We start from the raw sequence: 27,952 nt of genomic DNA on the forward strand, positions 1-27,952 counted from the left end.
CTGTAGCCTGTCCGGTATAAACCCCCTTCTGCCAGTATGTAGCTAATACCCCTTGTACACATGGTTGACAATGTAATCGCCATTATAGTGTCTTTTCTTGAAAAAATATAACTCGATGTAGCTCATTCATATAGCATGTCAACACCAGCATTTAGCCTTTCATAATTTCCCATCCTGCTTGAATAGGTTGGGGTTTTTTTTCTCTGTAGTTGCCAGGAAGTGGGTATCAAACAGTCGGTGCCACGGAGCTGCTGTGTTGTGACACCCTGATTTCGGGGTCGACCGGTATCTCATTGACATGATTCTGTCAGCGGGCGGCAGGCCGTCATTAGCAGCTTGAGATAAATGCCGGTGATAAAGGCCCAATTCCCTCGGCGCGTTAAGCACCGTGATCATCTCCGCACCTCCGCCGTTTCCGAGGGAGGCCCTGACACACTTTGCTTATCGGTAATTGTTTTAATTGCTACCCGTTTTTAATGAGATGGTCTCGTAGATAAGGGTGGAAAAAGTGTGAGAGTGAGAAATGTTTGTGTATTTATATGACGTTAGAAAAGGTAGACTAGAACCTGACTTTATAAAATGCACGTAAAGTGCCATGCTATTTTGTCTCAGATTTAAACAATATACAATAATGTAGCTGATGGCAAACTGTGACGAGCGGTGAATTGGACAGCTTTACACTGATGTACACTTTCCCTAGTCCTACTCAAGACAAAGTGACAAGACAAAGTGAAGAGATTGTCAGTGTGATACACAGCAGCACAGCACACAGTGCACACGGTGAAATTTGTCCTCTGCATTTAACCCATTACCCCTGGTGAGCAGTTGGCAGCCGTGACAGGCAGTGTGTGGCACCTCAGTGGCACCTCGGCGGATCGGGATTCGAACCGGCAACCTTCTGATTACGAAGCCGCTTCCGCTACTAGTCCACCACTGCCCCAAGGACGCTGGGTGCAGGGCGGGGACTCACTACACATGTACATAATATACAGGCTTCATTTGCAAATTAGATGCATGCTGCTCTGAAGATGATGAATGCGTGCATGCAGGAGCAACTTGACTCCCAAACATCTAGGTGTGTTATTTAATTTTAAAGTTTGATATGGGACGATTTTTCCCTTCATGCCTCTGGATAACAGCATAGTCATAAGGAATAATCGTCAACTACATTATCATGTATTGTTTTGGCCTGTGACCTAAACAGTGCAACACTAACAAGCTGGAGGTCACACATACATCAGTCAAGAATCTGGTCCCTGCCTGTGCATTAGTTTGTTTAAATGGCCTGTAACTGCGGTAAATAATTATACTAAACATACTGACTGGTGGCGATTAAAAGAGGGCATGGCCGTGTCTCTTCACAGAAAACCCGGACACCACCTTAAAATATTTAAAAATGGAAAGCTTTAAAAGTGGAGACTCCACCTAGAGCTCATCTTGCCTCCACCCACAATAGACTCACTCACACACAGACACACAATGCGAACGGTTTCTCTGCTTTATTACGCTTCTCAGTCTTTCCTCTTTCTCTCTGTAATTCTTCACATTTCTGCTCTTCTCTCTTTGTCTCAATCTGTCTCTGTCTCGGCCTTGTTCTCTTGTTCACTCTCCCATGTTCACCCATCACCCAGGGGGGGTTTAACCTCTCCCTCTGCCTCTGTCTCTCTGACATGTTAAAGCTTTCTGTCACACAGGGGGAAGCTCCTCGCCGCCCCCCTCCCATCCCAGTCCCCCCTACTCCACAGCGGGGAGGCTACTGTAGGGAGAACAAGGCCCTTATTTAGTGCACTCCCTGTGAAATGCAATTAGAAACCCCTCCAGGGTCCATGGGGGCCTGGGCCGAGATGGAGAGAAATGGAGAGAAAGAGAGGGAGGGAGCGAGACCTCCCCTGCTGCCTGTCAGCCTGCTGGCTTTTGAAGTCTGGGGCCATCTTATGTCCCCCCAGAGAGCCTGTCATCAGACCCCCACTTTGTAGTATTTCAGCCCAATCCAGCCTGGAGTGACTGGAAGGAGGCGGGAGAGGAGGAGGAGGACGAGGGCCGGTAGGAGAAAGGTGGGGGGAGCTGTCTCGCTGCGTGCCTGACAGAATGGCCTTGACGGGGCATTTCAGAGGCCCAGCGCACCCCCCGACCCGAAGTCCCCCAGCCGGGCGGATCGCTCAAGGCGGCTACAGTCTATCGCAGGTCAGACGGATTCTAACACCAGGCTTCCCAGTGATTTCCTCCGCACGTTCCCGCTATGATTCATCTTAAAGGCACAGCGGGCCATTTCTCTCTCGCCGCCCGCCAAGCTCAGGTTTTCTCTCACGCCATCTGCCAATATATATTATTGTTACTAATAATTAACATTTGTATTATCATTAATATAAAAATTACAATACATAGGTCACATATCCAATTGTTAATAACAATTCTGGCCATTTGCATGGCGAATTTAGGCTGTAACGCGAGTGGCGAGTGCCGATGCCTTTGTGAGACCTCAAAGTGCCTGAGGCCTTGTTTTTAATGTGGGCATGTTCACAAAGTCCCTGCCGAACCTTGTGGAAACCAGATCAAACCAACGCTGCACGTGGGGCGGGGGACTCCGTAATCACCCATCTCTCTCGTGTTACGTCTATTGTTTGCATTTTTTTTTTTTATATATATATATATCTGAATCTGAAGATATTCTTTGAACCAAGCGATGAATGGGAAGAACATGGAAAGGTATTTTAAGAAAAGAAAATGAAGAATAGCATTTCGGGGTGCATAAAAAGCTGCAGACGTTTTAACACCGCGTGTGATGGCGGGTGGGGAGTGATTGGCAGCGCTGATATTATGCATGGCGGGGTGGACCACACTCTCTGCCGTGTTTCCAGTTTGGACAAAGGGGGCAATGTGGCGGCATCTGAGATTTTCGTCTGGTTGGGGAAAGGAAAAAGGGAAATCGGGGGTGGAGTGGGAAGGGGCGGAGAAAAAAAGGCATTAGGGATGTAACCGGATCGTCGGGGGAGAGAAGGTTAAACCAATTTTCCTGTCCGGTTTGTTTTCAGAAGCAGTCGCTTAAAGGGACGTGGGCTTGATGGCTGGGAGAGCGGCGGTCGGTCTCCATGGTCGCCAGCCTGAGCATCCACTCTGCCGAGGCTGCTTATTGACTTTGAGATGGAGATAATGTTTAACATTAGACACACCGTTCCACCAAGTCCAACCGGCCTTTAGAACCAAAACAAGATACCATCAAGATAGTCCGATAACACCCTGCCATTGCGGACCGCTGGGGTGTGATTTGCTAGAAAGCGTCCAAGCGTAATCACATGCTACGCTGCTTTTGTATGTTATAAAAGTAGATTTCAGGTGGCTTATCATTTCCATACTCGCAGAACATGAGAAGGACAGGTCCTTCCCATTTGGCCTTGTCGAGCTGGCTCGGGGGGGAACTAAACTAATCATTTAAATATTGCCCCGTGTTTCAGGGCTATCACTTCAAACAGTCCGTTCCATGTACAGTACCTGCAACATGCTGTTTATCTTCGATTCAGACCAAAGTGTTTCCAGATTTGACGACGGGTTCTCCATCTAGATCTGTTACAAGCTCCCAACCTGGATTATTTCACCCCTGTGCTCAAGGCTGAAATAACTCTGAAATAACCTCTGCTGGCCTGCTGACACCGAAAAGGGCATTCAGATGAATGCATTTACACCATCAGGCCAATTCTCGTGATTTCCTTGATACATATTGGATGCAGGTGCAAACCCACAAAGTGGATATGCGGCGCGCTTAAAAGTAGATGTAAACTACCAGAAGGTTGCCGGTTCGAATCCCGATCCGCCGAGGTGCCACTGAGCAAAGCACCGTCCCCACACACTGCTCCCCGGGCACCTGTCATGGCTGCCCACTGCTCACTCAGGGTGATGGGTTAAATGCAGAGGACAAATTTCACTGTGTGCACCGTGTGCTGTGCTGCCGTGTATCACATGTGACAATCACTTCACGTCACACTGCGATTGTCAGAGCGTCTCCACAATATTGTGGTAGGGTCACAAGAGGGAATTCTACCAGCCTGACCTCCCTGCCCTGTTATTTCCTTGCGAGGACGAGGAGGTCGGAGGTGGACGTTCGCCGTGCGCGCCGCGCGTACGCCGGCCCCCTGTCGGAGCGAGGCGGCGAGCGGGGGCGCCGCTACCAGCGGTGACTGACAGATTAATATATGTCTGGTAGCGCGTGCGCGGCGCGGGGAAGAAAGGTGCTGTCGGAGCGGCTTGTCGGGGAGGAGGGAGATTAGGCGCAGTTGTCACCGGCAGCGGATTGCGGCCTTGCGGAGATAAGGCTGAATGTAATGACTGCAGAAAGCATCCTCAGCCCGCCTGGAAATGCCAGGGAATGACACGCCGGATAATCTGGTGGCTGCTGCCGGCGCGTGTTGCCGCGTCCCACCGCTTGCGTGTTGTGTCGCCGTTTTCGCCAGAGCGGCGCCTGCGAAGACGACTCCTTCGCAACTCGGCAACGTACGCAACGTACAGAAATATGTATAATAAGTGACTGGAATTGGATTTGCTGTCTCGGGCGTCCTCGCCGGTTCGCCGTGTAACGTCCTCATACGTCATTTGCCGTTAAATCCAGGACGTTGTTTCAAATCGGAGGTCACCGGGTCCCCCGGCACGCAGATACCGTACTTGCCCTTCACCTCTCGCGGCGGCTCGTCCCGGGGAGGATGTGGACGGGCCGCCTGATTGCTCTGGAATTCTGTTTGCGGATCAAATGGCCGGCAGAGGGGGGGGGGGGGGGGGGGTCGATACCGATCTCCACCCCCACCCCCCACCCCCCCCCCCCCCCCACCCCATGCCCGTTGGCCTATTGTCCCCGTCAGAGTGTTCCGTCCTCACAGAGGGACCATTGTACGGCACGGTGTTCTACATGGGCCCGGTATCAACCCGAACGTCACACTAGCCTCCCCGAGGAGACGCCGGTGCGCCCCCCCGGACCGCCGCTACTTTGAATGTCGTTGGAAACGGATCCTCCCCCCACCTCCCACCCCGCTCCCGCCGCCGGGGCAACATCGAGCCCAGGTGGGCCGGCGGCGGCGTTGGACCTAAAGTCAATGACCTAAACCTAAATTTAAAGTGAAGTGATTGTCACATGTGATACACAGCAGCACAGCACACGATGCACACAGTGAAATTTGTCCTCTGCATTTAACCATCACCCTGAGTGAGCAGTGGGCAGCCATGACAGGCGCCCGGGGAGCAGTGTGTGGAGACGGTGCTTTGCTCAGTGGCACCTCAGTGGCACCTTGGCAGATCGGGAATCGAACCGGCAACCTTCTGATTACGGGGCCGCTTCCTTAACCGCTAGGCAACCACTGTCTCCTGTGATTGCTGTCTACCAACAACAAAAAAAAAATTTAAATTAGTCCCTGTAAAACGAAACCGTGGTTTTGAGTGCGGAACCGAAAAACGCGGAGATGGAGCGAGGGGGCGGCACGACTCCGGTTACTTTGAAGCGCAGGATCAAGGCCAGAAACGGAATAAAAGATGACAGGACGTCGTGGAAAAGGCCTGATGGTCTATAGGCAGCGCTCGCAGATGCGGCCGGCAATTACTGGCATGTGTAGCGCAGCGCCGCACGCTAATGTTTGATCTCCGCCGCGACTTCCCTGGCGAGTGGCATCGAGTGCTTTTCCATACTGGAGTGCCACTTTCGATTATTTTCCCGGCTCCGGTTGTTTTTCTTCCGCCATTTCCGCCCCTGAAACTTTTATTTATTTAACTTGCTGCTCGGCCTTTTTTTTTTTCCGAGACTCCCGTCAGCGGTTCATTTGAATTAAAAATAATCCGACGCGGAGAGATCCAGATGCTGATTATCCAGCAGCGAGCTGTAATCACAGGTCTGAGGTTTTTCCTCAAATCTGATAATGACCGTCTAGGACCGGCCACGTCTGTTTCTTCAAGCGGAGTTAAAAAAACCTCGTGTGTTTGCGTATGTACGTAATCGTATGTAAATGGAAGTGCTTTGAAAGCACATTCATGGCTGTCCTACTTTTTTTTACCAGACTAAAAGAAAACACATGAAAGTGGGGTGGGGTTTTTTTTTGTGTGTACGTTGTTCTGTAAACTCGTTCCCCAGATGGTCCGGTTTAAATGAGCCAACAGACGGCATTATGAGGCTTCGGCGTCGTTTCCGTGCAGCGAACGCGCTCTCGAGCTTCATCTGACGCGCTGACCGTCTTCTTAAGGATGCTTCATGCTACTGTCGCACTCGCACGGTGCACTTCCCCAACTTTGCCGTCCCCGTGCACTCAGGGGCAATGTATGGCCACCTTGACCTCTGACCTCTTTTACAGACAGGACCTGATCCTTTTCTTAGGCCCCGTCCAATGAAACAGGTGTTTTTTTTTTTTTTTTTACTTTATCACTTTATACTTTGACTTCACCCATTTGCACACCTTCACACTACCTGTTACACATATTTTATGTTTTAGGTTAAAGACATAAAAGTGTAATATTTGGTTATGTCTGCAATATTTGCATATTGCTTCACTGTATACTGGGTGGTAGTAGCCTAGTGGGTAACACACTCACCTATGAACCAGAAGACCCAGGTTCAAACCCCACTTACTACCATCGTGTCCCTGAGCAAGACACTTAACCCTGAGTGTCTCCAGGGGGGGACTGTCCCTGTAACTACTGATTGTAAGTCGCTCTGGATAAGGGCGTCTGGTAAATGCTGTAAATGTAAATGTAAATATTTAGCAGTCGCTAAAGCATTTCACTGCATATCACACCGCGCATGACTGTGTGCTGTGTAAAATTTGAGTTTGAGCCGTCTAGTTCTCGTCCGCGGTGCAGCAGGCGTCGGGAAGCCACCAGGCTTCTCTTTTCACTCAAAATGTAGAGCGTACAGAGGATTTCTTGGGCGCTGATTTATCAGGGGCTGCAGCACACCCACGAACGCTGTCATTGTTATGTATGACGCGTTCGGGGTTAATTTGGAGGTTGCGCTCCAGCGTTGGTTCATAAAAGAGGTGGAGGGGGGGGACAAAAATTCTGGTTTCCCCGAAACACCGGTTCTAAATTTGGCGGCTTTGAGGACCCCACCAGATCCAGGTTATTTTAACACCTCTCAGAATTGATGTAACTGTATTGGTGCAATTATGCTGATGGATTAAACCGCAGCCTGGTTCGGGGGTCACGCAAGGGGTCTGCTGAGCCACTGACCTCACAGTTAATGCCGAGCTCATACCTTGGCCTGGTTAAGGGGATTTTCCTGGAATGGCCGACATTACCTGCGGATTGTAGGATCCAGGTTTAGGTGCCTTTATTGTCACATTATTACCTTGTCACTACATACATAGAACATGCACCCTCACAGACAACGTATATAAATATGAATGTGAATGTGAAAAGTTGTGGGTTTTGTCATTGTGATACACAGCATAGCACACAGTAGACTCAAGGGGACCTCAGTGGCACCTTGGCGGTTCGCGATTCGGACTCGCAGTCCAAACTGTCCCAACATATCATCACATGGTGCATATTTAGCGACAGTAAATGTGAACGTGGCGGCATGTTCATATGCAATATGTTTTAAGACCGTACGCGTTATTTAGGAATGACGTTATTAACGTAACGAGGCTGGAGAGCCTCCGCTGGATCCGGGTGGAGGTCCCGGTGATCGGAAGGCCGTCCCCTGCGCACTGGCGGCGGGCGTGGATGCGGTTTCCTCCCTACTGCGAAATTCATTAGCGGCTGACATCAACCCTCTCCTCCTCCTCCCAGAGAGAGAGAGAGAGAGAGGTGGGGGGGGGGGGGGGGGTGAGAGAGAGTAAGAGAGAGGGGGGGGGATAGAGATAGGTTGAGAGAGAGGTAGGGAGGGAAAGAGAGAGAGACCAAGAGGGAGAGATAGAGAGAGAGAAAGAGAGACTCCCACCCCCACGCGTCCTCTCTCTCTCTCTCTCTCTCTCTCTCGGTCTGTCACCGCCCGCTCTCCGCTGCGCGCCATTCACGCCCGCGCTCCCCGACACGCACCCACGCCCGCACGCTCCCCGCAGCGGCTGCGGGGCCGAATGGAGTCCGGTTAGCGGCAGGAAGTGGGAGGACCCGCGGCCGGATGAGTGAGAGTTTGCTCGCCCGCCCGGCGGATAGAGAGTCGGCGGCTCCGGTTCGGCGCCCGGTTGGATTTTGTGGGCGGATAAAGCGAGGAGAGGGTCGGTCGAAACGGCAACAAAGGCTCCTTACGCGGATCTAACACGCAGCTTTTCCACGCGCGGATCTTGAAATTCCCGGCGGGAGGAGAACGTGGAGGAGCCGGGACCCCGCGTTCTCTTTCCTGGAAAGGCTTTTATCGCGCGTGTTTTTACGGTCTGTGGATTACGGCGTCCGACCAGCAGCAGCATGTGAACCCGGGCCCTTTCCACGCAACTCGTCCCCGGACCTCTCCGCGCCGAAGGTACAACTTATACGTCATTTCTCCACGTTGTTTTGGGTGCTGTCAGTGTGGAAGGGAGATTTCGCGGCTGCCGTGTCACCTTCGCCGCAGTCGGGACGAGCGCGGCGCGGCTTGTCAGCGGCGCGGATCCGATTTTATTTACGCTGTCAAAAGTGGTCAAGCGGCAGCCTAAACGATCCGGACACGACGCGCGACGAGGCTGCTCGGTGTTCTCATAGCGCGGCACAGTCGGCAAGGTCACGTGTTCGGCCAGTAGCAATAAATCGTGACGTTTATTTTCATTTTTCTCCTGTTTATTTACTATTTGTTTTTTGTTTGTTTTTGTTTTTTTAGAAATTGCGTTGAATGCACAGAAATGCAAACATGGAGATAAACGGTGACAAGCCGATCTATTGTGCAGTTGATCGGATTGAATTAGCCGATGTCGCTTTGACACCACATTGTCGCCTAAATAGGCTTTCATTACCTAAATGCCGTGTAAATGCCAGCACTGGATGTTTGCACAATGACGCGGCGACGTTAACGCGCTCAGCCGGACTCCGGCGCGGCGGCGGCGGCGGCGGCGGCGCGGAGCAACACTGCCATCAAGTGGCCGCGGGCGGAACTGCGGCGGCCGCCGCCGGTGGCCCCGGCGAGTCCCGGCCAGGGCTCCTCCGGCTCCCCGCGTCGAGGTCCGGCCTCTTCACCGAAAACCCCGTCCAGGGTTCCGAGCCGAGTTCCAGATTGGAGGGACAGTTTGTAACCGGTGTGTGTTTGTGTTTTTCCAGGGTTCCGATGCCAACTCAGAAAAATTCTTCACCGCCGCTGCAGTCAGAGGTACGTTTTTTTTTTTTTGTTGTTGTATGGCTGATATTACACCACATTCTTGTTTATTATGGAGCTTGTTTATTCGGAACATTTTCGCCGCAGGGCCGAGGGTGGCTGCTCTTCTCCTAATTTTCTCTAGTCGTGATAAAAATCTCTGCAGCAGAGCTCCGCACGTTCCTATTTTCTGCCCCGTAGCCACGCATCCCGGCAAGGCCGTCCTCATTCCGACCGCGCCGCTGTGTGAAATATCAATCTGTGTTCGCTCACTTCGAGATGTGACTGAAAAATCCATCCCCGGCACGCCGTTAAACTGGGCCGCGTTGGACGCGGAGCCTTGAAGCAGGAAATCCATACGCTGCATTCGGCCTGATGTACAGAAGTGCATTGTTCCCGCGGGTTGGAATTGATTTTGCACACGGAATCGGCTAATAAGCGCACTTGAGCCGCAGCCGCCGGGCGAAGGCGCACCCCCGGACCGCCGAATTCATGCTCGGAGCCGGAGGGCAGCGGTTGGTGCCACATGCGAGACCCTCAGACATTCATGTGTTTTCTCCACCCCCCCCGAACCCAAGGCCGCAGTAAATAATGGAAGGCGTCCCCGTGAAAGGGCATTCCTCCGTAATGATGCGTTACCAGGACGGGACTTATGGCGGGTGATGGGGGGGGTTTGACCTTCTGAAAAGGGTGAGAAACTGCGGCTGATTGATGCCGACAGGCCCTTGTTCCAAACACCCCCACCACCACCACCAAAAGCCCAAACACATTTACCACATTCAGCTCTTTGATGGCCTCCGGGGGCCTGGTCCGCGCTGCTCGCTGGCCGCTCAATGGGCCACTCTTGACGGAGGGGGCTTCCTTTAGGAGACACCTCCACGGGGGCGATTTGGTTCGGCTGAAAGGATTAGGGGCCGCCTTTGTGCCGCTTAAACCAACACTGAGGCTCGCCTCTCCCCGGCACAGAAGGGCCCGGCTCGGGAAACAGTACACAAAAACGCCTTTCTCTCCGGAGGAAAGGCCGTCCACTTCCCTGGCCCTTATTACCATTTAAATGTCCGCCACATCCCAGGTCTCCTCCCTCCATCTTGCCATATGCTAATGGCCCCCATTGGTGGAGTAGGAAGTGATCGTCCAGGTGTGGGTGGAGGGGGGGGGGGGGCGGCATCTCGGCATCTTTCTTCCTTTTTGTTTTTCGTTGAAACGGGCCGGTGGGATGAAAGGCGGCGTGCGAGCGAGCGAGGGGGCGGTGCGGGGACGTAACCCAGACGCGAGAAAGAAAGTGCGCCGGTAAAGGCGAGAGGCGAGATTGTGTGGAGATAAAAAAAAAAAAATAAAAATGTCAATATTTGGCCCGAAGGCAGGAACAAGAGCTTTTACCGGCCTGCGTTCTCGCTGCGGCGCTGCTCCGGTGTGGGCCTCCGCTTGTTGGTACACATGGAGAGGCAGGGGGAACCGGGGATTAGGCCCACGTCTTAACTCGGCCAAGCGGCTTTCACCGGCGGTGGATCAAAGCGCAATTATTGCCCGCGGACAAGGATGAAAAAATAACGGGCCGTGCCCGGCCCTTTCCGCTCTTTTACCGCCTCGGCCCTGATTATAGAGCGGCGCGCCCGCCAGTCTGATTGGCGCGGCGGCAACTCACCTGGGTCCCCGTCCGTTTTTCAGCCACCGCGGGCAATTACTGTCACCGCCAACGACCTTAATCAGTCGGCGCGCGTTGCTTGATTGCTAATGGCCCCGTGTCTTATTTGCCGAGAAAACCGTGCTCGGGCGAAATCTTCCCGCCTCCACGTACATTTACATTTACAGCATTTATCAGGCACCTTTATCCAGAGCGACTTACAGTCAGTAGTTACAGGGACAGTCCCCCCCTGGAGACACTCAGGGTTAAGTGTCCTGCACAGGGACACAATGGTAGTAAGTGGGATTTGAACCCGGGTCTTCTGGTTCATAGGCGAGTGTGTTACCCACTAGGCTACTACCGCCCTCATAGCCACGTAGGCATTTCGGGCAGAAACGTCACCTGCTGCCACAACCACGGTGACCCTCGCGCTCGTCAGCCGTCGTCTGTATGCCTCCCGTCCCCTTTAACGGGTCCGTTTTACTCTGATGAAAAGCTCCCAGTTTTACTCGGGCAGCAGCCTGGCCGCCCAATGGCGTCCTCCCAGGCTTCTGGAAGTCCCGTTGTCCCGGCTCCAATAAGCGGACGGAGTGGCCTGTCACGGGAAAAAGCCCGCCGCTGATATCCATCACGCGATTAAAGTCCGGTGTCGCCGGTAATCTCTCCCCGCCCGGCTCTTCGCCCCGGGGCCAAGCCGCAGCTTCTCAGCAGAGATGGCGGCATAAACAGATTACAGCTGATTTGTTTTCAGCATCTGTCCAAGCGATAACGTATCTGATTGTTTTCTAATGTCCTTTTGGAGGGGAGGGGCTATAAAATGGCAGCACCCCTTGCCTTCCCTTATTCAAACCGGGAGCTTTTAGAGTGTCTTGCTCAGGGACACGATGGTATTAAGTGGGATTTGAACCTGGGTCTTCTGGTTCATAGGCGAGTGTGTTACCCACCACCCCACTACCACCCGTTTAGACCTAGAGACTTGTGTGAACATAATTTTTCACTCGTCGGATAATATCTACATGCAGCGGACCTACCTACATTAAGCAATATCATCTCTCCACCTCACTGCACCGTTGTGTAATATTTTGAAAATCATTTTGGATGATTTTGGAGTCTCCAGCAGGAAGTTACAGGTAAACTTCAGGACAGGTGGCAAATTTCTGGAGATGGTGTTGAACAGTGATGGTGATGTTCTCGATTCCCCGACTGCAGATGTGTCAGTAATGAACACTAGAATCAGGCCAAAATGGCGCGGCCACTCAAGTTCACTAACATTAATCGTGGTAGTGGGGTGGTGGGTAGTAGGGTGGTGGGTAACACACTCGCCTATGAACCAGAAGTCCCAGGTTCAAATCCCACTTACTGCCTTTGTGTCCCTGAGCAAGACACTTAACCCTGAGTGTCTCCAGGGGGGGACTGTCCCTGTAACTACTGATTGTAAGTCGCTCTGGATAAGGCCGTCTGGTAAATGTAATCGTGACGTGAAATTGGCTGTTTTTAATGCTAATAAAAAAACAAAACCAATATCAACCAGGTTCCCTCTCTGTCAAAATCCTGTACAGCATCAGATTGTTTTTAGTATTCACACCGGTATGCAACGTTGCGTTGAGAAAAGTCATTTTGCGCGACTGGGTCTGAATCTGCGATTGAATCTGTCATTTCAGTCGAGTCGGGCAGACTCGAGATCCGCGCTAGACGCTCGGCGGCGGCCGCGTGACACAGAGGTGTAATTTGCCGTCCTCACGCCACCGTTGAGTAAATGGAGAGAGAAATGAAATGGAGAGAGAGGTGCGGCCTGAGACAGATGAATGCTCGGCGGGGCTCCCTCGATTGCGCTGGAGGGCCCTTCAGGAGCCGGAGCATTTCTGGGAGTGCATTAGTCTGGAGAATGCCGGCTCGCCCCGGTGCATTGTGGGAGTTTATAGAGTCGTCATTTTTTTTTTTTATCTCTCCGCCGCAGTGGAGCAACCGCCAGGTCAGACGCTTGGCATATTCACCCGCTGATGGCGGCGCAGAGGAGAGTTGGCTGGTTTATCTCCCCGTTTTCTGTCCTTCCCTGCTCCCCGTCCTGAAGTGATGAATGTCCTCTGGATTTACGGCTGCCCGACCTCCTTGTAGAAGACATAAGTGTTTTTGCGCCTGTTTGTCCCTTGGCCTACCTGAGAGCGCCTGACACGGCTCCCAGAGGAGGGAGAGGCCGGGGCCGGGAGGCCGGCGGAGGAGTCTCCACTCCTCTTTTCCGGCGGCGGAGCGCGCTAATTCATGAGCTCTGAGAGGAAGCGGCGCGGCGCTGCAGTCTCCTGACACACACAAAGGTTAACACAGCAAGGCCGGGGGGGGGCGCTGATTTACTGCCGCGGCGGCAAACAATAGCAGACACCCCGACACTTAACAACACACTGAGCCATGCGGGACAAACGGCCCGTGTGTGTGTGTGTGTGTGTGTGTATGTCACGACGTTCTGCACCGTGGAATGACAATTTTAATAGTCTCAGATGTTGCAATTATGTCATTAAGTTCCATGGAGATGTAATCTAATTTAAATTCCCCGATCACCATAACATCACAAAGAAGCCCACATTACACGTGATGTTTCTTCATATGCTTCACAAATGATACTGCATTATTATATATATATTACTATATACTACGATGTAATTATATTACATCAGTTGACATAAGCACATCCCAAACAAGGAGAGGTTGCCCATTTTGGCCCAAAAGGGTGAGACGGTGGCGTGCAACCATGGCACTCTGTCACGGAGGCATTTGTTTGGTGTGGGCCACCTCACAAATCCACACACCTTGATGGAGCGATTTCAGGCCCGCTCAGGCCAGAAGCGAGCGGGTTGTGTAAACACGCCGCTATCCGGCGTGCCGCGCTAAAACCAACCGGCCTGGAACCCGTCTCCTAAATTAAACCCTACCTCCCCGGCACAAACATTTCAATGGGCCTCACTCCAAAGATGAAAGCATGAGCGAGAGAGAGGGGGGGGGGTCCCGTTGCCTCCGTGGTTGTGAGCGAGGTGCTCTGTGGATTAGTTTGGTGATTGAAGGCTCTGGTCGCGAGCTTTCCCGGGCTTTGCTTGTCAAATGGAGGTTCCAGTCCACACACCCCCACTTCCTACACATCTGTTTTCCAAGATGGGCAAGAAAAATGTGCTCTTTCCTTGTTGTGTGTAATCATCTGCACTTTAAAGCTTCTCTTAAGATACATTTGAGGCAGCGAGGCATTTGTTCAAAGCTTACAGGCGGTAATTCCTCCAAGGAAAATACCACCGCCCACACTTCCCGGCTCAGAATATTCACCAAATGACAAGAAAAGGTCTTAATTTTGGTCATTTTTTGTGGGAAGGATTTGTTAGAACGCAGATGACAAGCAGCAATTTTGTTTGAAGGATAATTTGGTGTTTTCTTTTTCATTCCCTTGTTGGGAAAGTTGGCCCGAGACTAATTATAGAGAAGAACCCAAACATTTTAACAGGCTTTATGCAAAGTAAATGAGCTTGTAACCGTCCTTTATGGGGTTTTTATAGCGCCGTCTTTGTTTTGTTTGTAATATTGTGTGGGTGGGGGGGCACTAGAAAGTAATTGGTGTTTTGACAGCCGAGAGGTGCTGATTGGCTGGGCGAGCTAAAGCGCTCTCGTGTCATGATATGTGTCAGACGTAAGTAGAGCTCTCGCCTCCTGTCCACCGGAGTGTTTGGGGGCAGCAGCCGCATCGCCGCTCGGCAGCTCTTTGTTTGGTCCCATTTTTTCTGCTGTCAGTCAGTCAGTCAGTGAGTCTGTCTGCACAGCCGGGAGGGACGTTGGTGTGAGGAAGTGTGTACGGGCGCATGGGTCTAATGGGGAAGGGGGTCCACCAATCCCAGAATCCCTGTCTCCTCTTCTCTGTTTGTCTGCATTCGTTGACTGCTGTGAGGGTGAATTAAAGCATTATAACGCTGCGCGATGGAGACAGAGTGAAGCTCTGTATCACTCTCTGTGTCACCGTTTTGTGTGCCATTTGTATGGATTGGCTCCATTCAGCTGCTGAGATGGAGCATGTCAGATGGAGTCATTTAGTATGGATTTGCTGTAAGTGGGATCTGTCTGTATAGAGTGTGTGTGTGTGTCTATTGGCACTTTTATCTGCTCAATCGTGCTCCGGTGAATATTGACTCTGGCATCAATGTTCGCTTCCAACAGTGGATTAGAAATTCCAGTCTTTAGTCAGAGACAAATATCATTGTGCTACGATTAAACGTGGTGTATTTACGGTTGAAGTAAAATCCGCCTTCGTATAGGTAACATGAGAGACTGTTTGCACCCCGGCTGGGGGGCGTGGAGGAGCCTAGCTTACCTCAGAGACCACGACTGGGTGGAGCAGCCCCACCGCCAGCGACCATGGCCAGGGTCCCACAGGGGGAAGAGTGTTACACAGTGAGACCGTAAACACTGAAGTTTGAGATGGAGAGAAAAGAGGCGCAGCTGGTGAACAGACCAGCCATAGAGACCTGACCTGGGCCGAGACAAGCACCGCTTTAATTACTCCCCTATGAGACGCAGGGTTTCTTGGCCTTTCTCTTTCTCACATAAATATGCAAGACTAAAACAAACACCTTTTGACCCAGAGGGCAGGATTAGTTCGACCTTTGGTTCCCCTCGACACCCCCAAAAATGGCAGCACCCTTCACGCTCTTGTACAAGTCGACCGAACTGAACAGAAATATCCCGACCCAGAATAATGCTGCCTGACAGAACACTCGCTTTCGCTAGACAGACGACAGCACCCCCCACTGGTTTCGGGGCGAAAAGCAGGAACTCATCCAGAACAGTCCCGGAGGACGTGCCCAGATTCGGGAGGTCGGGGTTGCGGTGTCTTGCCTGGAGAATTTATATTGGAGCGAAAAGCTCCGTCGTGCACTTTGGTATAAATAAGGACTAATGAACTGTGAAATGTTCCGTTTTATCACCCTTCAGCCTGCTGAGCGCAGACTCCAGGCCTCTGCCATGGTTTCGTAAGCGTTCAGAAGCGTCTCAGCATCCATGGGATTGTCACCATCTGTTAGAGATTACTCTGCGCTCTGGTTTCGTGCGTTTTTCCCCCCTTCTTCGTCTTCTTTAGAAAGTCCTTCTTCAGCCAGCGTGTTGAGTTTTTTTTTTTTTTTTTTTTTTTTTTTTGTGCAAACAGCGAGAGAAATCCAGACGGATCAGATGGGTCGGCTCCCTCTGGCACAGGGCAGATGTAGGAAAAGCAAACAGCAGCGGTGCTTGGCGCTGTACAGTGTCCGCTCTTTACGAGCGGGAGGGCCAGGCCGACATACGACTCTCTCCGGTCAGCCCTGTCAGGAACGTGGATGTCTGGGTTTTTCACCTCCTCTGAGAGAGGAGCCGACTACAGGGCCCGCATTGTTCCCCTAGAAACCCAACCTGGGGGCCCGGCTTGTCCGAGGGGAATATTGTGTTGCTCTCCCCACCACAGCCCCAGCCCTGTCTCTCTCTGAAGTGGTGGCCCTGTTGAGAGAGGAGCGGGACAGCTGGCTGTCTGGATTCACAGCCCCCTGGTCAAATAAATATCCACACCCCTGGGATCTGAACTGCCACCTTTACCCCCACCCAGACCCACGCATCGCCCACTTCCCCTGCCTTAGTCATACTCAGTCCTCTGCCAACTCACACGCAGGGTTGTGTTCGTGAAGGAGAAGGCCTCAGCGAAGGAAGGACCTGAAGCGCGCACACACGAAGGCGTTAACTACCCTGCGCTGCTGCTGTTGCCCATCATGCCGAGTGTGTGCTGCTAATCCCCAACTGACTGTAATACGAGTCCGGGTAATGAGAGACACTCTTGCACAAAGAGGCTGAACTGGAAAGTGCCGGTTTAGCTCAATTTGTAGTTGGGTACTGTGCTCCCTGTCGTTTGGAGGTCTGCCGTGCTGGACGTTTCACTCCTCATCATTCCTATGGATCTGGGTCGCTTACTGCACGCGTGGTGAAGAAACGGTGGTTGTGGAAGAGATTTATCGCCCTGATCTCTGAACACCAGCCGGTCTGAGGGGAGTAAGACAGAGGCCAAAGACAGCCGGCCCTCTGGGGGCTCCTCTCGTTCCCGATTGGTCATCCGGAGGAGAGGAAATCAGATGGTGTCAATGTGTCAGACTGACCTGTGCCTGCCGACCGCAGCCAATCGGTTAGCGTCATGTGCAGACCCAAGGGAGAGCGCAACAGTGCGAGGGAGAGGCTCTCGCTGAGGCACTGATACTCGACACCGCGAGCGGCCATGGCTCAAACCACTCCTCTCCCGTTGAGCGCCGTCTCATTTCGCAGTCGGAACAGGAGCTGCCCACCCCCCAGCAACACCGGCAACGCCAGCAACTCAAGCCTCTCCAGGGTAAATTTGGCCTTCTGGGGGAGGAAAGCACATCCACCATGGGGACTCAATGGCATCAAGCATGTTCGTCCTTGGACTTTGCACGTATTATAGGAAAACTGGCTTTGCAGCAGGCAGGTTGACGAGTAGCAGGGTAGGTGTGTGTGTTTCATTTCTACCATGTCTTCATTCGTCATGCCACGAGGTTACCCTGCCGGTGGGTATTGCTGCAGCTCCATTGGTGAAGTGTTGGCACGCGTGGCTAAAGTTTCTCAGCTCGCTGCCCTCGGCGGTAACACGAGATTGGCAGCATAGCAGTGTCGCGCGTATTTATTTCAGCTAAGCGAAGGAAGTCTCTTGTCATGTTTTCTTTAAAGGGCGTTTCTGGCTCCCATTGTGCATGCGCCATCTGTCGTCGTATCGAATGGCCCAGACCTTTGTTGAGCGATACGCGATCTTGTAACTTCTAACCCTCAAGTGCAGTTGCACGAGGACCCGCCGGTACTGAAGTACAAACTGACTCCTGCAAGGGCTTGAAGCAGTGGTTGCCGTCTAGGTTGCAACACTCGGCGGAAACAAGGGGGCCTCTCCCTAAAGAATCCACCACGGCTGCCAGCGTTGGGGACGTTAGGGGACGTTGAGTGACAGAGGGCCCCAGTCTGGTCTCGGAGAGGTGGGCCGTTGATGGACAAGTTCACGCTGTGTGTGTATCTCTGTCACCAGGAGGGACCCGAGGGCTTGTGTTATTTACACAGGCACTCGCACAGACGGCAGAAATGTCCCTGGTGAGCCTGTGGTGCATTCGATGGAGCGAAGGGGCTTAGGCACGTCAGCTGTCACGCTCACACCATGCAACTCTGTGCTTCAGGAGAAAGTGAAGATGAAAGTGACCGCAATGTGTCTCCTGTAGCAGGACTCCTTGACTGAGACCCGTTGGAAGGTCACGTAGGAAGATCCGGCTCTAATTAAATTACAGAGCGAATTCCTCAGCGGCTTTGAGGAATGGTGCGAATGCTTGACTGAAAGCCCCCGTGGGTCAGAGCACTTAAAGGACTGACGGAGACATCCGATACGAGACGCTGCTGGGTGCAGGAGATCTGTCAGTCCTGCTTTTAGTGTTTTCTCAGCTTCCCTTCGGCCTCCCGTGCCTGGCTTTGACCCTCCCCGGCGCTCGGGGAGTGCTCGAGTGTGTCTGAAGCCCCTCCTGCCCCTCCCCATGCCCTCTCCTGGCCTTGCCGCCCATAGCGCTCCCCTGCTGGGGAAGGGAGAGAGGCTTGCGGGGGCCACATGTGTTGGAGCCTGTCAGAACCTTCTCGGGTTTCAGCCCCCGGGCCGGAGTTTTGCCCCTGGGGGATATATAAAGATTTGCTCTCTAAAGGATGAGTGCTGTCTACACCGGGGTGGGAAATGGACACCGTGACACCCAACTCCCCCCTTCACCCCCACCAACAAAACGACCTCAATCAGCCATAATCCTTCCTATCCTGCTCACATCTCAATGCCATTCTCCTCTCCCTTGCACACACAGACACATGCACAGTGTTAATGGATCCCTTTTGAAAGCTTTTTTTATTCATGTTAAAGATCAGTACGCTCCCCTTGACTTTGATCCAAGTGCTTTAGTTTGGTGAGACGTGTGCCTTAATTCTCTTAATCAAGGCACAAGTGAACTGTGTAACCTCTTTACGGACAGAGTGAAAACTCAGCAAGTTCACTCAAAGTGTGAAAACAGCTGAGTGTGTGTGTGTTTTGGGACCCTGTGAGGGCAGTGTGTCTGTCAGAAAGGCTTAGGAAAACATTCGCAGTGCTAATCACAGCAATTACCCAAGATTGGCTGCCTTTTACAGGGAGAGCAATGTCACAACCCCAGCCATCTGTGGGAGAGGAGCTTCAGTCAGGCATACAGCTACCACACACACACACACACACACACTGATGAAAATACATTTTGTTAGATGGCAACTCAGGACTTCACCACAGTCTCTGGTGGACATGCTTCGCATGCATCGCTGAGAGATTTACATGTCTTTTCCCCTGCAATCCCTCCCACTTTAAAATAGCTCCCTAACTCACTCATTCACACACACACACACACACACACACATGCGCTTTGGAGAGACACACACTCCACATTCACTCATGCTTGCCCAGACACGTTCTCGGGATAGTGGCGCTGCTGGATTTTATTTCTGTTTAGCGTTCACCGTCCAGGCCTAATAAAAATAAACAGTTCCCACCTCCCCACGGCATGCTGGGATATCTGGAGGTGTTTCAGGCACCAGAATGGTCCATGTTGACATGACAGACCACACAGGAGCTGAGGTCACCTTCCGTCAGCTTCTGCGCCCCCATGCCATACCACATTACCGTCATGCCAGACATGAATGACTATAACAGCTCTTCATGTGTGTGTGTGTGTGTGTGTCTGTGAGAAAGAGTGATTTTACTGCCCTTGCAGCCTTCTGCCATCTTTTTTTACTCTGTCTGTTCTTTTGTATTTTGGCACTTACTTAATTGACCTTGTTGGCCTCTCATTACCTTGCGGTGAAGTTAATGCGCTTGGCCTTTTGAACATATAGACCATTATTCATTATATATTTTCTAATAATTATTTCAGCAAATGTGTGTACATCTAGTTATACTACTAATAATAATACACTAATAATTTACATTTAAAGCATTTGGCAGACGCCCTTATCCAGAGCGACCATTACCTTCAATGAAGTGATCAATTCTGGTTCACTATGAATACAATCTTTTTATTCACTCTGTAGTTTCTATACATAAGTCAGATATATAATAATAAATTATAATTACTTTTTTATTATTATTGTTACTGTAAATAGTAAGGTTTATAAAAACCTCCACATCCAGAACATGTCATGTCTCGTCCTTTTCCATATCTAGAACATGGGTGCGTTGACACGAGAGCACTGATGGGGGGTGATGCCAAGTTCCGTCCAGGCCAGGCCACCAGACAGAGAGTCTCACTGATGATTATTAATCAGTCCCTCCAGAATATCGCCAACCAATATGTCACCTCATCTTTTCTGCAAATGACCAATCGATTATGTCTTGTCACTGGAAAAACTACAGGTTTCACATGCTGCAACCATACCCCAAAAAAATCCCGTGGCATTCGTCAGTGGAGTGCAGCAGCAGGTGGGCCTGGGTGGAGGGTTCCTGGGCGCACAGATGCAATAGATGCTTAATACCCCGTGGTTATATTTATATTTTAACCCGGTGTCAGGTCATTACCACCAGGTGATCCCTCCTCCTCGTAGAGCAGGTTCACATTACCCACACCGATCATAACAAGTGTTTGCTCAGCCCCTCAGTGGCAGGGCTGGACCGGGCCGGCCGCTTTATTCGGTTTGACTTCCACGTCCCACAGACAGAGCGTCTCCGCCAGCGCGGCCGCTTCTGACAGCATAATTGGACGTCTGGCTGCAGCGGAAATGGTGAAATGAAAGGGAAGGAAAACACATTGGCCGAACGTGCGTAGGGTTAATGAATATGGACGGGTGTCTGGCTCGGCGCAGGTGGCCGCCTGACAGCGTTTGGCCGCGAAACGTCTGAAAAGTGATCTGTTTTCCCAGTGGCCGTGACTCGAGCAGAATGTGCTAACAGTGCGGGGTTGCAGGAGAGGGTTGTCCACACCACTCCGGCCAGCATCATCCCCAGCGGACAGCTGGGTAATCCTGTCAGCACCGCGTCTGGCTTCTTCATCACTCGCGATGAAAGCGCGGCACCATGCTGTGGACTAGGACAGGTGCCGGTCCAGTTCTTCGCATCACCTGCATGTCCACACAAGTAATGCAGTAAGGATGCTGATTACGCTTAATGAACAGACTGTTCTGTTTAGTCTTCTCGTTGGTCTCCAGGCTTCTGCCCTTCCACCTGTTATCCAGTGTGAGTCCCCAAGTAGTCTCCAAAGTGCTGAAAGGACAAATGGCTGGACTGTGTGTGTGTGTGTGTGTGTGTGTGTGTGTGTGGACATTGAGAAACACTCAAGGGTACTAGTATAACTAGAACCTCGTACTGCTTACTAATGTCACCATTAGTGTCACAGTGGGTGTCCCGAGTGGAGAACAAAGCCCAGGAACCCCAGCTGCCAACTGTCAGGCAGGGTCAGAGGTCATCCGGGCTGACAGACTGCGAGGCTGTTAGTCGAGGCTACGTACTCCTTAAAAAGAGTCGAAATGCACTCTCAGCTATTTCTGGGGGCAGGAAGACGGAGAGGCGGGATGTCCCGAGGATCTCAGCCGTCTTCGTCTGTTAGCAGATCTCTCGTCCTGGCGTGGGGGAATTTGCAGGTTGGCTGAAACAGAGAAGAGCAGGTTGGATTTCCGCAGCGCTGATATCTGGGTCGGACTGGATTTTACACTTAAACCTACGCGAGACATAATATGGCATTTTATCCGTGGATACATCCACAACACAGCTGTCATAAGAAAATGGTCTTTGAACCAGAAATGTGCCAGACATGCTCAGCAGCAACTAAACAAGTCTATAGCCACGATTAATACACAAAGGATTATAATAAAGTTTTAACATGGGAAGGGCTCAACGGTCAAAACAGGATGGGAATAGAATCAGTGGATTTGTTAGGGTCTACGACACAGTAACATGAGAACACATAACTTTCCGCAGCGAATCTGGTTCACGTAAAGGCCCTATCCCGAGTCTTCAAATACAATCTAGAGCTCAGAAGCACAAAAAGTGTGAAGGAGAAGATTAAGTATGCAGTGGTGTGTGTGTGTGTGTGTGGACAGAACAAACCTTAGTTAAGTGTTAGCAAACACTTGAAAATGGAGTGTGATTTATGTGAATTATCTCGCCAGTGGGCCCGTCAGACTGCAATCCCGGCAAATCGCTCCATCGGCCCTATCTCTAATGAGATCCTGCTCCCCCTGCGTGCTCGCGCTGAGCCGCCATCTTCACTGCCATCTCTCAGCAACACTCACTCACGCCACCGCCGCCACACACCTGAACACACAAAAGAAGTGGTCGCTGGTTAAGGTTTTAACCAGCGTCCAGTTCGTCCTCTCAACGCTGATTTCCGACTCGGCGGGGTTCGTTAATGTTCAAGTTCAGCTCACCTCAACAGCCCCGTCCACACAGTCAGTGGGCAACATGGTTCAAACACACATACACACACACACACACACACACTTTTCCATTTACCAGCACCATTAGACAACCGCTGTCGTCCGCCTCCCGATCTGTTCCACCATTTTAATAAGGTCCATGTCTATGGAAGCCATTTTAAATATAAAGCAGCAGAGGGGTTTTATTCTGGTGGAAGAAGGAAGGAGCATGGAAAGAGAGAGCGAGAGTGGGGGGGCTTAGGGAAGGAGGTGCATTTATTTGTTTCCAGGGATCAAGGAGAGCTGACAAATTAACTCTCCCGGGAGGAGGAGCTCTCATCTCCTGCTCCACAGCTCGGCCCTGGAGTCTTCATTACAGGAGGAACAGAACAGACTCTTCCTCTCTCTACCACCCCCCCCCCCCCCCCACCCCCCCAAACCCCTCGGTTTCTTTTAAAAAAAACGTGTTCGCTCACAGAGCAAAAACAAGCCCCAGCGGCTTACTGTTTCTGTCCCACTTCGTTTATTAAGCGCGGGATGTTTTCCATCAGGAGGCCTGTATGGTGTGTGAGAGAGAGATGGCGGGAGAAATGTAGTGGACTTTTAGAGACGAAGGAGGGATCTGGTGTTCAGTACAGTTGTGAGGGTGGGAGATGTACTCTCTGTGTGTGTGTGTATCCCTGTTTTTTAACACTCTCTGTGTACAAATGAGGACTAAACCAGCGCCTGCTAACGGTGCTTCCTATAAAGCATTGCATCACTTTTGTAGGGGATGTTCAGTGTGTGTGTGTGTGTGTGTGTGTGTGTCCTTTGTGTGCACTATGACAGATGTCGGACACAATGACAGGCCCCCTGGGACCGGTCACCACTCAGAGTATTGATCCCAGCCTGCTGCTGAGCCCGGGGCCCCTCTGTCCCTTAATGATGGCATCACACGCGTCGGTGCCGCGCCCGTATTCTCCCTGACACAGCAGGGGGATTTTCATCAGTGTGGCCCGCCCTGCCAGCGGACCTCTGGGATTTACTGCACAGGGGCCAGAGGGGACGTGCAGGGGGCTTAACCATCCATCATACAGCCTCTACAGGCAGGTCCCTGGGGAATCTGGCCCAATCAACAGCTCAGGCTGTGTGTGTGTGTGTGTGTGTGTGTCTCTAGAGGCTCACAGATAGGAGTTAATTACACGTTATATATGTGTACCATCATCTCCCATGAGCCCCTGGTTTACCTGTTTCAGGGACCAGGCAACTATCTCTGCACCCCACACTGGAAAAAAGGGAAGGTTCCCTTTTTTAATGAACTCATATGAATCACATGGATTCAGCTTTCCAACAAAATGAATCTCAATTAAAAGAAACGGATTTGATCATGTATGAATAACGTGCTAAATTTGAATTCACGATTTATCAACTTAATAAAAATAATTAGTTAAAAAAAACCAAGCTGAATTAACTTAATGGTTAGAATGATGCAAAGGAATTAGGGCAGCCTAAATTAAGCGAATCATGTGGAAATTAATACACGCACACACACACACACACACTTTGGACACTTTCTCTTCTTTCCAGTAGCACACATTAGCACCAAGGCCCCTGGTCGTGGATCCATGATGCACTGCAGCACTCACACACTTGGCCTTGTGGTGCAGAATGTGTGTTCTGTGGGGGGGTCTGAGTGCAGCGGGTCACTTTTGAAAGCCTCCCAGATGTCCTCTCAGCGTGGTACTGGTCACACAGAGCTCCACTCAGAGTCACACACCCTGGGGACACCCCCGTCCTCGGACGCCTGTGTGATGTTTCTCACCTCAAAGGGCTTTTACTCACGAGCCAAGCAGACAGGAGCGCCTGCTAGACCAGCGCCAGGCCCATCAAGCTGGCGGAAACCAAGCAGACTGTGTGTGTGTGTGTGTGTGTGTGTGTGCTCTGCGAAGACGGTGTCTCGTGCTTAATAAGGTTGTATTTGTTTACCGTGAGCACTGTTTAATATTCCATCTCGTCTCTGTTGTTCTCAGGGCTCGTTCCCGTCTCTTGTGAATACGCTCTCGTGTCAGACGAACGGAACTTGTGCTGAGCGAATCTCGCGAGTATCGTCAAGAACAGCTTCTTCCAAGAGCTGCTGACAAAAGCAGATCATCTTGGGCTAATATTTCAGTTCTCACACAAACCATCTCGAGTGAAGTGATTTAATTGAACAGACAGACTGAATTGTGCAAAAAGCTCAAATTAGCATGGAACACTATTGTGGTGTTTTAAACGTAGGGATGGGTAATGCATTTACAGAATTTACCAGACGCCCTTATCCAGAGTCCCTGTCACTACAATCAGTAGTTACAGGGACAGTCCCCCTGGAGACACTCAGGGTTAAGTATTTTGCTCAGGGACACAATGGTAGTAAGTGGGGTTTGAACCTGGATGAGTGTGTTCCCCGCTAGGCTACTAGCATTCCCATAATGAGCATCTCTTTATTTTCTATGTTTAAAGGAGATCAGTTTTAATAAAAGTCAGACCTTTTTTAATAATTTAGTTCCAGTGCCGGTTTAATACCTGGGCTTCTGTACCCATCTCTAGTTTAAATTGACATGGGTCAGGCTCACATTTCTTCCCTTCTCGCTTCTTCTCTCTACAGTCTCAGATTTCGGCGTTGACTCGCTCTCTACCAATGCCAGCCAGGCGCTGCGAGGGCTGGGCGTGCCCCAGGTCTCAGGCCTAGAGCGCAGCCAAGAGAGGAGCCACGAGAGCAGCCGCGAGGCTCCGCCCCCCGCGCCCAGCGCACCTCAGCCCAAACCCCCGGCGCCCCCTCACCACATACAGCGTCCTCTTCCTCCGGCTCCCGCCTGGCCTCCGGGCCGCGCCCCGGCCGAGCCGCTAGCCGCAGCGCCGTCTCGGGCCTCCTGCCCCGCCCAGAGCCAGCAGCAGCTGCGCTCCACGCCCCCGCAGAGGCCCGCCTCGCCCTCCGCCACCCTGCCTCTCGCCCGGGGCCCCGAGCCGCCCCAGGCAGCGCCCCCACGGCCACAGCTCCTGCCTGAACCCCCGTCCCACCCCCGGCCGCCCCCCACACCTGGCCTGCAGCACCACCCGCCGTCCCCCGCTCTACCTGGCCACCAGAGGCCGCCCTCACGCTGCCACTTGCGCCAACTGCCCGCCTACGGCAGCAGCCTGAGTCTCAACGGCCTGAGGTGAGTCCTGCCGTCCACACACACACACACACACACACACACACACAAGTAGCCCGTCACCAATCCATCTTAACATGCTCGCTGCCAAGATTACTCCCCAGGCTTCTGCTGTCACACTCTTACATGTTTATCCAGCGTGAATAATTATGGGATGGCTGGTGCAAATGAGCTTTAGGGCCCAGCCCAGACCACCACTTTTATTCACGCCACAGAAATTCCAGGACAGGACAGAAACGTTCGTATGAGACTGACAGAAGTGAGTAGTGTGGGCGGAGCTCCGGGGAGTCTGTAGGGGACACGGGCTGGTACACGTCACCTGTCTCTACATAATGAGTGGTGTCATACCTGATTCTCTCTCTCTCTCTCGGCAGCAGCAGTCGCAGCAGTACACCAGGGAAGCCACCTCCAGCCCCCCACCAGTCTGCCCCGCCAGGAGCGGCGCCCTTCCCCCTCCCCCTGCCGGCCAATCCCGCCGCCCCGCACGGCTTCCCCTCGCCCCACCCTCACCACCCCAATATGTTTGCCCCCCCTGCAGCGCTGCCCCCACCTCCACCTCTGACTTCCAGCGCACTGCCTGTGCCCGGACACCCTGCTGCCGCCAGCGCTTACTCAGGTACCTCGTCAGCGTCCCCCTTCTGTCCCCCTCAAGCACATACTATAACTTCTTTATTATTAATTAAGAAAATAAACTCTCACAATGCTATTATTCTGCGTGTAATAATGAAGTCGAGGGTTTAAAGTGTTAATGTGGGTGGTAGTGGCCTAGTGGTTGAACCAATGAACCAGAAGACCCAGGTTCAAATCCCACTCACTAGCATTGTGTCCCTGAGCAAGACACTTAACCCTGAGTGTCTCCAGGGGGGACTGTCCCTGCAACTACTGATTGTAAGTCGCTCTGGATAAGGCCGTCTGATAAATGTCGTAAATGTTAACGACAACTGATGTGGTGAAGGGAAGTCGGTCTGGAAAAGTTAGTGGTCTGCGGGAAGTTTTGGCCCACCCTCTGTTTTTTTAACAGCAAATAAAACATCAGAAATGGTTACTTTATGGTAGAGTAATTTTGAATAAACGTTTGATCTGTTCTTTTTTGCAAGACTACTGTACTGAATTTCCTTCCATCCTTCCGACAGAGCAAGACCTGCTGAGGCAGGAGCTGAACACGCGTTTCCTGGCCTCCCAGAGCGCCGACCGCGGCGCCTCGCTGGGACCGCCGCCCTACCTGCGCACCGAGTTCCACCAACACCAGCACCAACACCAGCATCAGCACCAACACACACACCAACACACACACCAGCACACCTTCAGCCCCTTCCCCCACCCGGCCATCATGCCCACGCCTGCACCGCCCATGGTGCGTACCCCAGCCAGAAATGTGAGGATAAGTAGAACGCAACTCGAAAAGATGGTGGGGGGTTGATTTAATGGGTCCGGGTTGTGAGATCCTGTTCTTGAGAGCTGCGGCGCCTGATTGGCGTGATTAGGCTAACCTTTCTCTTAACCAATAAAGAGCTAATTAAGTAGATCTCAAAGCGAAGTGTTGATTCATTTAAAATGAACTCCCACTTGCAGCTCTGAAGAGCAGGAGTCACATGCTGTGATTGGCTTCTGTGTGTGTGTGTGTGTGTGAGATGTTTTTTTAGTTATTTGTGTTTGTAATTGCATGTTTGTGTATGTACTGTACTTCTGGTTTTTATAATGTTCCCTGTAGTCGGGTAGGTGTAGAACAGAAACCTCGACTGGACAGGGTTTAGAACCAGCGCTCCGTGTGTGCAAGCGTACCTCAGGTGACGATTTATGTGAATGTGTGTCGTTGGCTTGAAAGTTTGGATTATTTTTGAACCGTGGTCTCCGCCCATCGCGACCACGACAGCTTCGGAGGCGTTTGTCTCGGCCTCAGCCAGGCCTGCATGACCTCATGCTGGTTTATTAAACCCGCCTAATGACATCATTGACTTTACTGGGGTCTGGATGGTTATACTGGGGTTAGCGGTCTGGCCGCGTGCAGTTCCTTTGAAGCCACAGAGTCTCTAGGAGCTTCAGGAAAGTCACTTTATGTCCACTAATGAGAGCAAAAGAACAGACGGCTCATGTGGGAACCAGTGTCCCTGGATCCAGTTAAAACACTGTATACTGGGACGCTGCATCTTATGGAAAGGCCCGTTCTGCCGTGGTTTTAAACTTCCCCTTTTTAATCTTCGCGAGCTGCAGTTTTCCAGGGTCTTTCTTAGGGAATTGCCTTTTTATTCCCGATTTTCTTAGCCCTCTCTCTCTCTCTTTCTCATTCCTTTCACAGTTTGAAAAATACCCAACAAAAGTCGACCCCTTCTACAGGCACAGCGTGAGTTTCTCTATGTCCGCCGCTCTAGCCGAGTGTCTGTGTGCGCGTAGCGCGGCTGTCACTGTCATCTGCACCGTGCACGTCACGCCCAGAGGCCTGTAACCTTTCCACGTCCGCCGCCATAATTACCCCACAGATTACAGGCCTCAGATCGA

General features: G+C 51.8%; 1 protein-coding gene and 1 long non-coding RNA gene across 11 annotated transcripts in view; one reads left to right on the plus strand and one right to left on the minus strand.

Moving 5' to 3' along the window:
• Positions 1 to 27,952, plus strand: part of auts2a (activator of transcription and developmental regulator AUTS2 a) — a 200,335-nt gene that overhangs the window by 165,583 nt on the left and 6,800 nt on the right. For 5 of the 9 annotated variants that reach the window (XM_028982705.1, XM_028982707.1, XM_028982706.1 and 2 more), the window contains exons 4-8: positions 9,193 to 9,241; positions 24,910 to 25,459; positions 25,834 to 26,072; positions 26,590 to 26,831; positions 27,753 to 27,797. In XM_028982705.1, coding sequence (XP_028838538.1) covers positions 9,193 to 9,241; positions 24,910 to 25,459; positions 25,834 to 26,072; positions 26,590 to 26,831; positions 27,753 to 27,797 — 1,125 coding nt within the window. Of the gene's footprint in view, positions 1 to 8,230; positions 8,426 to 9,192; positions 9,242 to 17,047; positions 17,218 to 24,909; positions 25,460 to 25,833; positions 26,073 to 26,589; positions 26,832 to 27,752; positions 27,798 to 27,952 lie in introns of those variants that run through there. The other 4 variants (XM_028982713.1, XM_028982709.1, XM_028982714.1 and 1 more) reach the window with 4 other exon arrangements.
• On the minus strand, positions 19,935 to 22,515 carry LOC114792006 (uncharacterized). Of its 2 annotated transcripts, XR_003750074.1 has the most exons (3): positions 22,384 to 22,515; positions 21,979 to 22,185; positions 19,935 to 21,517 (listed from the first exon to the last, which is right to left on the minus strand). It is a non-coding gene; the product is annotated as an uncharacterized LOC114792006 (long non-coding RNA). The 2 variants fall into 2 exon arrangements; XR_003750073.1 differs by having other exon boundaries at positions 21,979 to 22,515.

This window comes from Denticeps clupeoides, chromosome 6, assembly GCF_900700375.1.
Source record: "Denticeps clupeoides chromosome 6, fDenClu1.1, whole genome shotgun sequence".
In the NCBI taxonomy this organism is placed as follows: Eukaryota; Metazoa; Chordata; class Actinopteri; order Clupeiformes; family Denticipitidae; genus Denticeps; species Denticeps clupeoides.